Source organism: Urocampus carinirostris, chromosome 12 (genome assembly GCF_059441175.1).
Source record: "Urocampus carinirostris isolate Australia breed hairy pipefish chromosome 12, RoL_Ucar_1.0, whole genome shotgun sequence".
Taxonomy (NCBI): Eukaryota; Metazoa; Chordata; class Actinopteri; order Syngnathiformes; family Syngnathidae; genus Urocampus; species Urocampus carinirostris.
In genome coordinates, this window is record NC_142360.1 from 27326986 (window position 1) to 27342045 (window position 15060).

Consider the following 15060-nt stretch of genomic DNA (forward strand, 5'->3'; position numbering starts at 1 on the left):
TGTGTTGAAACAAATACCATTAACCACGACAGCAGAATATAATAACCACTTTTTACCATGGTGATTTACTCCTGTGCGATGGGCAAGGTTCTAAGCCCGATTTGAAATTGTATCCCTTATGATGAAGACAGATGAGTCAAATGGCGAGACTGGTGTCGGGGCGGCAGTGGCTCAGGAGGTAGAGCACTCGTCTTGGGATCAAGAGATCGCAGTTCGAATCCCAGCTCCTCGGGTTACATGTCGAAGTGTCCTTGGGTAAGACACTGACAAGGGGCGGCAGTAGCTCAGGAGGTAGAGCGCTCGTCTTGGGATCAAGGGATCCCAGTTCGAATCCCGGCTTGTCCGTGTTACATGCCGAAGTGTCCTTGGGTAAGACACTGAACCCCTAAGACCCCCAATAAGCAGGTTAGCGCCTTACATGGCTGCACGGCCGCTATTGGGAAATGTGAAGCACGCTGTAAAGCGCTTTGGGAAGTCTTGACTTGAAAAGCGCTATATAAATGCAGATCATTTCATTTCATTTAACCCCTAATACCCCCAATAAGCAGGTTAGCGCCTTACATGGCTGCACGGCCGCTGTTGGGAAATGTGAAGCACGCTGTAAAGCGCTTTGGGAAGTCATGACTTGAAAAGCGCTATATAAATGCAGATCATTTCATTTAATTTCCTGAAAAGTGCATCCTTGTGTAATATCCGTAATTTCGGAACGATTCCGATGTTTACGAACACATCACGGTGTCAGAAGTTGCCAAACATTTCTCTCTATTTTTCTTTCTCCTCAATCGACAAGTCGGGCCCCGAGAGAATGTTTGTTCTATTGTGTGGCCCCCGAGTTAAAATGACTTTGACACCCCTGCTTTAGGGCAGCACGGAGACGCAGTGGTTAGCGCGTGTGCGGCACAGTTCTGAGGTCGTGGGAACCTCCTGCGTGGGTTCAAATCCAGCTCCCGGCCTAACTGTGCGGTTTGTATGTTCTCCCCGTGCCTGCGTGGGTTTCCTCCGGGAACTCCGGTTTCCTCCCACATTCCAAAGATGCATTTCATGTGGATTGGCCGGTCCAAATTGTCCCTAGGTGTGAACGAGCGAGTGAGTTGTCTGTCCCTGTGTGTGTGATTGCCTGGCAACCAGTTCAGGGTGTCCCCTGCCCACTGCCCGACGATTGCTGGGATGGGCTCCAGCACCCCCGCGACCCTACTGAGGATAAGCGGTGCAGCTAATGTTTGGCTGCTATTATTCACGGCATGTAAAATTTACTATGGACCCTGAACACATCACGAGTGGCGTCCACTTTGAAGTGGTCATCTGATGGTGGTAAGTAATTTAGTTATCCTCGAGTTCGGAGAGCGTACTCTTTCTATTTCTTTTCTCGGTTGGGACACCCTGAACTGATTTTTGTCAGGTTCCTGCGCAGGAATGAAGCTCGTAACTCTTGTGACGGTTCTCCTCGGCCACGTTTGGAGCTGTGTGGCGTCTCACCCCAGGCCATCTTGTCGATACCCTCCGTCGCAGTGGTGTCACTCACTGCAGATTGCTGTTGAATGCAAGGTGAGACTTACAACATCGAGAAAATTCACGTTTTCAGGATGAAAAGCCTTGGCCGAGTTAAAACCTACAGCATTTTGGGTGGGATTTAATGTTTTTAATCAGGTGGTTCACAATTCCAACTAAATATGACTGCTATCCGTCTCCTGTGACTTTTAGTCACCTCTTGTTTAATTGCCGTCGAATTTCTCTTGCGCTAAAGAGGATGGTGACGTCACACGCACTGCATTGTTAGCGGAAGTGCTCATGGATGCTAACTCCGTAGCGTATCTAGCTACTTTAGTTATCGTGCTGCCAGAGGCTAAAGCATACATGTCAAGCTCCAGGGCTCCATGCCCTTACAAACTGTCGTATTTTCCCTTACAAAATACAAAAAAAATCTTACACCCTATATTTTTTTCAACGTGTTTATTTATGTAGTTTAACATGTTATATTGTGTTTCGTAATATCCAGGGTTGGGTAGGGTTACTTTAACTGGATTACTTTCAATTACTTTTGGATTACTCTAATACCAAATATGCTAACAAAATACAAAAGAAACTAAATTTGAATAAAATTACTAAATTTTGTGCAGGCTTGGGGAGTAGCGGAATACATGGAGCGCCAAAAAGTATGCTGGCAAGCTGTTTGGATTTATTTTAATGTAGTTTCGGTCGCATTTTATGTTAGTTTTGTCGGATATCAAAGAGATCAAAGCCAGGAGAGAAAGCTTACCACGTGTTGTGAGTCATAATTTGATTCATATTTAGTTTCTTTTGTCTTTTATTAGCATATTTGGTATTGGAGTAATCCAAAAGTAATTGAAAGTAATCAAGTTAAAGTAACCCTACCCAACCCTGGTAATATCATATATATTGTTAATTAATTAATTTACCTTTTCTGTCACGGAATGGAAGGGGTGACCGGACCAGAACGGGGGCAGGAGGCAGGAAGGGAGAACTCAATTGCGTGACGATCAAAAACTTTTATTTACCAAAATAAAAGTGGTCCAAAACTCAGGGACAAGACAGAACAAACAGGCTTTAACAAAAACGTGCAAACACAGGTTTCTTCCAACTCAACTAAACAGGACAAGGCATGACAGAACAGAAAAGGTATAAAGGGCCAGCACCCGCAAAACCCACAATCCAGCCTTAAATAGCAGACACGCAATTAGTTGAACTGCTTCAGCTGGTGCCCAGGGGGCGGGGCAGACCGGTCGCCAAGGCGACCATGACATTTTCACTCGTAAACATTCTACCAAGATCAAATTTCTCCCTGATTTTTGTCTTCTTTTTGGCGCAAATGTGAAGGTTTCAACCAAAAAAGTCATGCTGCCAACTAGTGGTCAAAACGTCAATTACGTCTACTACAGAAGATATATTACAGGGGGCAGAACACAGTTTTTTTTTACATATATGTTTTTTTAATTTCTAAGAATCATTTCTTCCTGATTCAACAACACTGCTATAAACGAAAACAGAGTTCAAATGAGAAACCACGTCTCGGACATTAAAAGGCCCGTGCTGTTGCATGTGACCCAATGAGCCCATTCTCTAAATTAAAAAATTAGATTTCTAGTTCGGGCAGCACGGCGGCGCAGTGGTTAGCGCGTGTGCGGCACAGTTCTAAGGTCTTGGGAACCTCCTGTGGGGGTTCAAATCCAGCTACCGGACTTCCTGTGTGGAGTTTGTATGTTCTCCCCGTGCTTGCGTGGGTTTCCTCCAGGCACTCCGGTTTCCTCCCACATTCCAAAGACATGCATTTCAGGTGGATTGGCCGGTCCAAATTGTCCCTAGGTGTGAATGAGCGAGCGACTTGTCTGTCCCTGTGTGCCCTGCGATTGCCTGGCAACCAGTTCAGGGTGTCCTCTGCGTACTGCCCGATGATTGCTCGGATAGGTTCCAGCACCCCTGCGACCCTACTGAGGATAAGCGGTGCAGATGAGGAGGAGGAGGAGATTTCCAATTCCACGTTTAGATTTTTTTGCTTGCCTTTTATTGTTGGCGGGCCACTGATTTGCAAATTCCTGACCAACTATATTGATTTTGTCCATGCCTATTCCTTTTTTGCCAACATATTAAAGTTAACTGAAAAGACGTTCATTAGTGTAGCAACTCTTAAATTCCCAAATTGAGTTGCCACTGATGCATAAGGTGTTTTTTGTTTTAGGTGCAGAAGAATGGTCTATGTCACCATAGCTCCATGAAAATTGTGTGTTATGGAATACAAACACAAGACAAACTAGAATGGCTCCGCACCATAAGAGTCTCTTGTGTTGTGATACAAAAGCATTTCCCTTTTTGGTAGGGTTATTACCCTCTAAAGCAGGGCTGTCAAACTCGTTTTAGCTGGGGGCCACAAATGCTATAAAAAATCTCACAGGGGCCGGACTAGTAAGTTTAAGAGAAAGAGAGAGGGAGAAATAGGGAGGGAAAGAGAGAGTGATAAACAGATAGGGAGACAGAGTAACAGTGAAAGAAAAAGAGAGAGCAGAATAGAGATATGAATGGAGAAGAAGGGGGAAATTAATATAGAGAGAAAAAGAAAGTGAAACAAGAGAAAGATAAAAAGAATAAGAGAAGTGAAACAACAGAAAGAAAAAGAGTCAGCAGGAGAAAAAGAGACAAAGTGAGGTGAGAGGGAGAGACAGAGAGAAAGAGAGAGATTGAAAAAGGGAAAGAAAGAGGGTGAGAAAGAAAGATAAAAATAGAAAGAAAGAGAATGCAAGTGTATATTAGAGAGAAAATAGAAAGAGAACAAGACAGAGAAAAAGAAAGAGTTAGAGAGTGAGAGAGAAATAGAGAAAAGAGAAAAAGGGAGAGAAAGAGAGAGTGAACAGGAGAGAGAAAAAAAGGGAGAAATAACTAAAGAAGTGAGTCAGAGAGAAATGGAGAAATACTACCACAATTGTTTTGCAAGTGTTAACTGGCTTTGGTGACATCCGGTGGAAATATTTAAAACTACAGCTCATTTTCCTCTTGCGCTTCTCTCACTGTTGTCTTGCGGGCCGGATTTAAACCGTTGGTGGGCCTGATCTGGTCCGCGGGCCACCTGTTTGACACCTTTGCTCTAAAGTGACTTACCTATTTGCTTGTTAAAGTTTGTGATTTTGGCCAAATTTATTCTGGTCTGGAAGAAGGGAATGTCTTTCTGGAAAAAGCTGCTGAGTCAATAAAACCAAAAGAGTTAAGTCATTTGTTGGGGGGAATTTTACACATCTAGGGTAACCTACCTGACTGCCTGTAAAGGTTATGTTGATGTACAATGTCATTCTGGGCTACAAGCGGGGAATGTCTTTCTGGGAAAAACTGCTGAGTCAATAAAACCAAAAGGGCTGAGTCATTTGGGGGGTAATTTTACACATCTAGGGTAACCTACCTGACGGCCTGTAAAGGTTATGTTGATGTACAATGTCATTCTGGGCTACAAGAGGGGAATGTCTTTCTGGGAAAAACTGCTGAGTCAACAAAACCAAAAGGGCTGGACCATTGTATCAGATATAAAAAATGATTTCACGAGCCAGATAAAATTGTACGCCGGGCCGCATGTGGCCTGTGAGCCGGGAATTTGACACCTATGGTCTATTAGAGGGGTCAGGAACCTTTTGACCCAATGAGTCATAAAAGCAAAAAATGTTTTAAAAATAAATTGAGAGAGCCACATCATATATTTTCAGACAAAATTGAAAAAACTGCCAAACACACTCTCTAGACAAAAGCGAATTCTTCAGCACATTTGATTTCACTCTGTGTCATTTGATGATTTCATCAAATGTATGAAATGATAATAATGCCAAATCCTGTGTCCCAAATCAATGTAAATATTTACAATTTGTCTTCCACCTTTAGTTAAGAGTTTTGAGGCCATTTTTTCCATGAAATTTGTCCTTAAAACAATGTGCATGCAAAGTTCTTTTGTAAAAATGTCACAAATTACTGCAAACGATAAGCATATCGTCAGATAATGGATGGATTGGCATCCACAAGTCTCTTTTTCGAATCTTTGATCAGGAGTCTCTTTTCCTCTAAAACTTCAATTTATGATTAGTAACGATTTTCCTCCGAATCTGACACACAAACACACAACATGACATTTTGACACCGAACTTCAAGCGTACAGTATTCTTTTGCCTCCAGCTTTGGCTGTGGCTATGAAAGGATCTATAAAAGTACTAGTGTGGTCCTTTACGCTGAGTACCTTTAACTCTCAACTTTGTTTGTTTATTCTTTTTCTTCATGTTTGTTTGCGGCCTTCCCCGCTGTAGGTCCAGAAGCAATGTATGGAACTCAGCGCCGTACGTCCAAAGGATGCAGTTACCCCGGTTTCAGTCACACTTTACTACGAAAGTCTGTGTCCATCCTGTCGTGTTTTCCTCACGCAGCAGCTCTTCCCTACTTGGTCCATGCTGCAGGAAATAATGACGGTCACACTGGTGCCCTACGGTAACGCCAAGGTGCCCACATTTCTCTGTGATCATTTAAGACGAGGAAATGATTCCATTCTTTTGTATTTACTCTTTATTTTTACGTCTGTGTTACTTTGCAGGAGCTGGTGTCTGGCAACACTACCGTTACATGCCAGCACGGGGCGTCAGAGTGCCGTGTAAACATGATTGAGGTCAGAAAAAGCATACTAGAGCTTTTTTCACACTGAAAAAGACTTAAAAATTTATAAATTATTCATGCAATCTATTGGTGTGCCGACCTTACAGTGTAAGATTTCTGTTTGGTTTGGTAGTATACACTCAAAAGAAGGAGAGAAGACATCAACAGATTTGGAACTTGCAATGTTGTCCTCTGAGCCCTCTTGTTTTATTAAATCTCCAAGGTCACAAAAAGCAGATTCACCCTAAAGGGTTTGAAAATTAAGAACAACAACAATATTCGCCAATAGTGACAATGATGTAAACAGTAGTAGTAGCTCAGTCAAAATAACGAACAACAGTGAGCAATAATAGTCAAAATAACGAACTACCCCGGATTTGTTTGCAGGTGTCCAATGCCAAAAACAGAACTACATTATTGTAAGCCACTAGTCCCCAAACTTTTTCATGTGAGGGCCACATAACTTTTCCCTTCTCTGATGAGGGGCCGGGGGCAGTTTGTAACAGAAAAAGTGAGATGATTGCAGGAGTGGCTACATGTAAAAATTTATTGTACATCTCACCTGCAAAATAGATGGTAAATGTCAGTCTCACACGACACCATTTACTTGTTGCCATTAAGAGTGATTTATTGAACAAGTCTCATTAAATCACGTGAGGTCCCGTGAGACTTGCCCCAAACAACCTTTTCTGACCTGTGAGACTATGTCATCTAGTGGTGATATACTGGTACTTCACTTTTTTCTGCTTTACAAAACAACACCAAAATATAACATTTTAACTAGTCAGCAACCCTTGTTGCCCCGTATAAAATAGTTACTAACTAATAGTTAATAATGAAAATAGTTCATAACTAAGGAACATTTTATTGCAAAAGTCCAACTTTATTATCAAATATAAATACACATATATGAAAATGGCATTGTTCCGGGGGCCGGACCAAATGTGGAGGCGTAGTTTGGGGACCACTGCCTTAATGGATTACTGCAGGGGTGTCCAAACTTTTCAGAAAACGGGCCAGAGTTGGTAAGCTGAAAATGCGTTAACACTCTTTAATAAATTCACCCTCTGTCACAGGTTTGCAGTGCCTGCCGATCAGCGTCGCGACCTCGTAGCTGGCCTTTGTAACATTTTCATTTGACCCGCAGGCTCTCATGAAACAGCTTCTAGTTGCTTTACCTTTTCACAGCGTTAGTTTCCTGTTACCTACAAAATATGTTTCATGTTTTGTCCGGCAGTTTGATATTATATTCTTTGAAAAAAGCCTAAGCCTCTTGGCAAATCCGACAGACGCAGTCTTTTAAGATTTTGGTGACAAAAATACTCCAATTTCCACTTGTCCCGAGAGCAGCAGCCATCACAGCCAACTTTCCTATTTTATTTACAACCGCCATGTCAGAAATCCTCACAGAAAGCCAAGGGCAAGGTGGCCAAAGGGATACTGCCATCATCTGGTGAAATAATGGTTTATTCATTTTTTAACATGTATTTTTTACTGCTGTCAACATAACTGGCAGGTCATATATTGTTAATTTTATGACAGAGGCGGGGGGCACAGTAAAAATGTGATCACAGGCCGTAACTGGCCCCCAGGGCGGAGGTTGAACATGCCTGCCTTAATGAATTACTGTTACAGTTGTTATTGTTTAATGACTTGTTTACCTGACTGCCCGTTTTGTACATCTGGTTAGCTGCTCCTCTTGCACTCTTTGCACTACTGTATAATACTATACATAGCTATAAATTATTTAGCATATTATCAGTACTTCAATACTCTAACTCAGTACAACATTTATTTATACCTGTACATTCAAGAAAACTGCGGGTCAGATGTATCGTTCTATTTCGTTTTATCTTTTTTGCAAGTGAGATGTCCAATACATTTTTACATTTAGGCACTCATGCAATCATCACACTTTTTCTGTTACAAACTGCCCCCGGCCCCTAAGTTATGTGGCCCTCACAGGAAAAAGTTTGGGGACTCCCGCATTAGGGCATAATGGTGTAAACATGTAACAAAAAGTGAGAGTTTTGTGTCCAAATGTGCTCACTACCTTCTCCTCAATTGCCCCTCAGGCTTGCATTCTCCATTTGTCCGGCCCTATGGCTTTTCAGACCGTCTACTGCATGGAATCCGCCGCAGACGTCCTTGGTGCAGCCCGGCCAGTGAGTTTTTCTTAATTTTGTGTTCTATTATTTCAAGTGAAACAAATCTCTCATTTTTGCCATAGTGCCTGGAGTTGTACTCGCCCACCGTTTCCTGGGCCAGCGTGGATTCTTGCGCAAAGGGCAGCCTGGGCCGGAGAACGATGCACGCCAATGCTGTCAAGACGAGAGCACTGAGCCCGCCGCTCGTGCACGTTCCCTGGGTCACTTTGGATGGGGTAAGAGAGCCAAAAGCGTATAAAGGACCCATCCTCCCATATGTTGAAAAATAAATGGAGAAATACCTTCAAATATATGCCATGTCATAAAGCAGGGGTGTCAAACTCATTTTAACTCGGGGGCCACACGATAGAACAAACATTCTGTCGGGGCCCGGACTAGTAGATTAAAGAGAAAAAAAAAGAGAGATAAAGAAATAAGAGAAAGAGGGAGGAAAAAGGAGAGAGGGCAGGACAAAGAAAGAAAAAGAGAAAGGGAGAGAGCGTGAGAAACAAGGGATAAAAAGTCATGAGAGAGGGGGAAAAGAAAGGGAGAGGAAGAAAGAAATTCATGAAAAATAGAAAGACAGAGAACACATGTGTCATAAAGGAACATAAATAAATCATGTAATACCTATTTATATGACATAAATGAAATATACTCATTTTTTTAAGCATTTTGTCATTTATTTATTGCGGCTATTTTTTCCTCATGTATTTTGTCAACCCAAAATTAAAATGAGAAGGCAGGAGGGAATCAAAACATTGCAGTGGATAAGTGGACCTGTCGATCAACCATTAGGTTAAAATCTCAGCCTTTTTGACCTAGCCCGTCCGTCATTTGAATCCTCTTTTTGACTGAGTACACGTCAAATTACACAACAACATAAATTCACAAATTTATAAATGATAAAATGCACACAAAATACATGACAAAATAAATGCTGAAATAAATAAACGGCAGGATAACTGGCGAAATACATGACGTTATTCATCATGAAATAAATGACCAGATAATTGGCAAAAAAAAATGACAAAATATATGACAGGACAAAATAAATACCAAATAATAAAATGAGAAAATACACGACAAACTACCTAACAAAATAAACTCCTCAATAAATAAATAACACAAAAAATGACAAAATACTCGACAAAATAAAATCCTCAATAAATAAATGCCTAAATAAATAAATCACTCTTACAGTATGTCATTGTTGGGAATTAAACTATTAAAAAATGTAGCGTTTACCAAATTATTCGAATTAGTTATCTGACTCCATTAACCAAACATAACCTTCATTCACCGAACAATGCATGCTCTTTTCTTTATGGAAAAATGTACAAGAGACCATCAATTCCACGCGGGGGCAGATTTATGTTCTTAAAGTATTTAACTAAGTAAATTCCATCGAATTAGCCGAATTATTGTCGAATTAGTCTTAGTCCTCCCATGGGGCGTGCCGACTCCTCCCATGGATCAGGCCAGGTGCCAGCTTCACCACCTCCTCGCCGAAAGGCGTCGCAATGTCTAAAGAAAACTCAGCAAAGCGCTTCTCAAAATGCGTCTGGCTTTCTCAGATTCCTGTTATTAACAGAACTAAACAAAACATTCGCATTCGGAACGGCACGACCTGTCATTGACCTTAAGCCTTCTCTGTGAAAAACCTTCATTGCATTCAATAAATGTAACTTGTATAAAATTGTATAAAATCCCTAATAGTCAAATAAATAAAATATAAAATCCTTCATCATATATTGAGGTATTACGTGATTTATGCATGCGTTCATGTATTTGTCTGCCAGACATGAATTCGTATTTATTTATTCCGTCCTCCTAAAAGCGTAGTTTGACTTGCGGGCCAAGCCAAAGTAGTGACTAAAGATGAAACTGTTTGACAGGAATATTCGAAGGAAAATGAAGACGAGGCCATGTCTTCTCTCTTTCATTTGGTGTGCCGACTTTACAAGGTGACAATGAAAACATGATGAGATGATTTTGGTTCATTTTGGTAAACGGACGGCGATTGCGCTTTCGTCTCGTTGCAGGGCGTCAAGCCACCGGCTTGCACTGGCGCTCCGGTCCGACTTGACAGAGGCTTCTGCTGAAAACCACAAAAGAAGAAACCTCAAGCATGGAGGCGACGTTACAACTTTCGACATTCCTCCTTGCCCGTATTCTCTCCTGTTGAATTCCAGAGGGCACCAAAAGATAGACCCAAATTTTAACAAATGAATATTTTAGGCACAGGTGGATTGTAGCGAGTTCCATTGACTTGACTACGTTTTTAAACATTTTGTACTTCTAGGAGTATTTTTAAATAACTGTACTTTTTACTTTTACCTGAGTACATTTGTGAAGAAGAAACTGTACTCTTACTCCTGTTGGGAATTAAATATCAAAATGTAGCGTTTACCAAATTGTTCGAATTAGTTATCTGACTCTGACATTCACCCAACAATTTATGCGCGCTCGTTTCTTGAGGGAAAAGATGAACAAGAAAGTGGACTTTTTCACACGCGGGCAGATTTAATTTCTGTAACAATTTAACTAAGAGTACTCCATCGAAAACGGCCGAGTTAGTTAGTTGGAGTCTCTGGGAAGCCCTCTTCTGAAGTCCTTTAGCCATTTTCTCCCCGCATAATGGCGTGCCGACTCCTCCCGTGGGCGCGCCAATGAAGCCCCCTGGGCTTCACCTTCTTGGAGAAGAGCGTCGCGATGTCAGGAACACTCAAAACAACACCGAGCGTCTTTACGTCATCAGGGCCTTGTTCTCAAAATAACGCCGGCGTCCTCCGTCTGGATGTGCTGATTATCTTATCAGCAGTACGTCCCGTTCTGTAAACCACTTCCGCACCGCTCGCTCCTTTTGTCCGTCAGCCATCAGATCGTGGAAGCAAGCCCTGCTCTCCCTCTTTATCAATAAAAACTGAGAAAACGAGCACTATTGGGTCCTGTGTCAGTTTCTGGTCTGTGACAATTCATGAGAATCCAGGGAATCCAAGCATGTCCAATATTTACTCAAAAACACATCTTAATGCCGACAGTTAAATAGAGATCCGCCTTAAACTTTTCTGCTTGTTGGACGTTGCTTCTTGTTCTGTTATTTCGCCGCATTATTTCTATTTACAAATAAACAAACAAACGAGAGGTGATTTCCAATATGGCTGTACACCTCTGACCTTTCCATTGACACCACTGTACACCAATTGCAAGCTTTTTTTTCACGGTCCTTAGCCTGCCATAGCCTCTCAAACCCTGTATTGAGATCATTGACATGTCCTACTTCAATAGTGACTGTTTCAAATTATGATTGACACATTGGTTAGCCAATGAAATACCCAAAATGAATTTATCAATATTTGAAATGCATATCCTAATCAGAGCTGAAAATAGTTGTGCATAATGGAGCTCCATTTGTAAGCACGATTATCATGCGTAAGTGTGCACAATGGTTGACTTCTGGGAAGAGAAGTCAAACATTTACAACTCATTCACAATGTCTAAAAAATGGCCAAAGTAAAATACACAAATGCAAAGATTTTAAGGCTGTGAACTGGTCGTCAAATGGCTACTCTTGGAAATGCCTAAACCTTCCATTTAGAATGTTTAAAATACGATAGTTTTTCAGATTGTAGTCGTTAGCACATTCGCCTGACACGCGAAAGGTCCCTGATTCGAGACCGAGTGGAAACGTATGTAGGTTTGGAGATGGATGAACGCCACCAGGCTGTAATTGCACAAGACACACCACAGGAAATGGTGCCCCTACAAGCCTAATGGTTTAGGGGATCAACCAACCAAACCAATCATCTCTGACCTGGGTCAGGTAGGGTTTCAAGCTATTGTCCCAGCTGTTTTCCAGGTAAGATGCCCATGCTCAACTCTTTAACAGGCATGTGATTGCAAAGAGAAATTCAGGCGAGAATTAAACTTTCTATTTCTGTGCTCCAACTTATTTTACTCAATGTTAGTAGCACTTGCAGTGATTATTTCATCCATATTATTCAAACGAAGAACAGCATTCAATTGACTTTGTCAACTCCTTGAATTGGGATTTCAGGTGAATTTTACAGGATAATGTTAGGAAATAATTATTATTATTAATTAATTAGTACTGTTTACCAAATTGTTCGAATTAGTTATCTGACTCCATTAACCAAACACAACCTACATTCTCCTAACAATGCGCGCTCGTTTCTTGATGGGAAAATATGGACAAGTGACCGGCATTTCCACACAGGGGCAGATTTAATTTCTTAAAGTATTTAACTAAGTGAACTCCATCGAATTAGCCGAATTAGTGTCGCTCCGGTCTCCGTCAAGCCTCCTCTCTCGATCTTCTGCCTTTCTTCCTCTGCCCACGTTTTTTCCGCAAACTGGTGTGCTGGCTCCTCCCATGGGCGTGCCAATGAAAGCCCCCACGTGGCCCCACCATCTCGGAAAAGAGCGTACCGATGTCTGAAAAACTCATAACAGCAGAGCGCTTATCAAAACAACTTCTCCAAACAATACCTGCCGTTCTTTGTCAGAGTTCTGTTATCAACAGAACTAAAGAAAACATTCCGCATTCGGATGAGCGTGACCTGTAGCCCATTCAGTGAAAATCTTCATTGCACTCGATAAATATAACTTGTATTTAATCGTATAAAATCCTTTATAGTAAAATGTATAAAATCCTTCAATAGTTACGAGGGTTAATTGACCTCGTAAATACGCTACGCACACTTTGGAGTAAAACAAGAAAATTCCAAACAGTGACCTTATTTTCCAAGGTATTTATTAGCATTTCCCCCACAAAATATGAGAAAATCATTTGGCTTAACGGGACACAATGACAGAAAGTGACACAGATTTGTAGATTTGATCTTGAGGCTCATTAGACAAGTAAATGATCACCCTCACCCCCATCTTTGTTTTTCTACAGTACTTTCCCTCTACAGACATGAACAAAATCAAATAAATTGCATTGAGGAGGTTCTTACGACAAAGAGGCAGAGCAACGAGACTGACGTGAAGGCAACAGGAGCTTAACACAACAAGTGAACACTTTTTTGGCACGAGTGTTTTTATATGAAGAACCAACATGCTGTTTGCAACTTGCTGACCTTTCACCTCATTTTTTTCTATTTAACTCCATTAAAGACATTAGGGCTGCAACAACGAATTGATTATTATAAATGTTGGCAACGAATTACCTCTTCGATCTGTCGTGTTGCGTGATTTAAGCGCCACGTTAAATCAATGCCAACAAGTGCATTAAATCTCCTTGTGAAGTTTAAGGTTGGAGTACCACTTTGGTCCGGTAGAGGGCGCCTCGAGACCATTTTGTATCTTGCATTTGCCTGAAAAAACTCATTTCTTATTGAACATTGTATCATTACAAACACAATTGGCATGAAAAAAACACTACGAAGGGAACAGAAGGTGCTGCAGAAATAAAAAATAAAAAATAATGATGACATGTTTAACACAACATTAAGGGCGGATTTCTAAGCATATTATTTGCACATTGGGAATGTTTATCATATTCGAATATTCAACGCCCAAAAACAAATTTGGTGATAACAATTTGAAAAGTAGGGTCACATTTTTGATATTTTTTGGCGGATACAATTTTGCTACATATAAAATTTGATTTAATGCTACTTTTTTGTATAAGTGAATATGATCTTATGATAAGGTAGCAGATAAAAAGTATCTTACACATTTGCCGGTAAATAGCATACATTTTTATGTATCTTGGTTTATTGTTAAGTTATTTGTCAAACACTTTTTTATCTTTTAGAACAGTCTGTTGCATTGTGGGCTTTTTGTCTATCCGTCCAAACTTCAATATTTGAAGATAGGAAGAAATTAAAAAAATGTGTTTTTCTAAAAATCCAATTTATCGAATCATTGAAAGAATAATCTGCCGATTCATCAATTATTCAAATAATCATGAGTTGCAGCCCTGACGGAAAAATAATTCTGCCGTATGTAAAAAAAAAGTACAAATAGATAAATAACACTTAATATATGCCATATGAATAAAATAACACATGAATACAGGTTGCATGTTTTTCATGGCAATTTTCAAGTACTTTTAAAACCAATTTTCTAAATTCACTAGTACCATGAAAAGATAATATGCATTTTGAATGAAATATTTTGCAGGGCCACAAATTGATCTGCGATTTACGTATGCCATTTTTAGTTTTGCGTGTGCGTTTGATCTTTAGATTGTCAGTAAATCTCGAATATATTTGTCATCAGGGTTAGGTAGGGTTACTTTAACTGGATTACTTTCAATTATTTTTGGATGACTCCAATACCAAATATGCTAATAAAAGACAAAAAAAACTAAATATGAATACAATGATGACTCACAACACGTGGTAAGCTTTCTCTCCTCGCTTTGATCTCTTTGATCTCCGGCAAAACTATCATCAGATGCGACAGAAACAATGCCAACATCATTTTTTGCCGTTCCATGTGTTACTCGCCAAGCCTGCACAAAATTCAGTAATTTTATTCATATTTAGTTTATTTTGCCTTTTATTAGCATATTTGGTATTGGAGTCATCCAAAAGTAATTGAAAGTAATCAAGTTAAAGTAACCCTACCCAACCCTGTTTGTCATTGAGTTGCAGGAAGTTCTTCCCATCACAATTTACCTCTGGAAAACGTTACCTTAAATTTCTGCATGGCACACGATCAATTTCCGTAGGTAATCCTTGCATTTATATACACATTTCATAGAGCCCTGTTTAGGTGTAGTATGCACATATACTCTTGGGCATGTCCC

The 15060-nt window shown here is 40.5% G+C and overlaps 1 protein-coding gene across 1 annotated transcript; it reads left to right on the plus strand.

The window, feature by feature from the left end:
- Nucleotides 1-1288: 1288 nt before the first annotated feature.
- On the plus strand, nucleotides 1289-10839 carry ifi30b (IFI30 lysosomal thiol reductase b). Its single transcript, XM_088349401.1, has 8 exons — nucleotides 1289-1311; nucleotides 1400-1545; nucleotides 5790-5978; nucleotides 6071-6142; nucleotides 8205-8294; nucleotides 8360-8512; nucleotides 10175-10243; nucleotides 10322-10839. The coding sequence occupies exons 2-8, from the start codon at nucleotides 1414-1416 to the stop codon at nucleotides 10379-10381; spliced, it is 765 nt and encodes a 254-aa protein (XP_088205527.1). The 5' UTR covers nucleotides 1289-1311; nucleotides 1400-1413; the 3' UTR covers nucleotides 10382-10839.
- Nucleotides 10840-15060: the final 4221 nt, after the last annotated feature.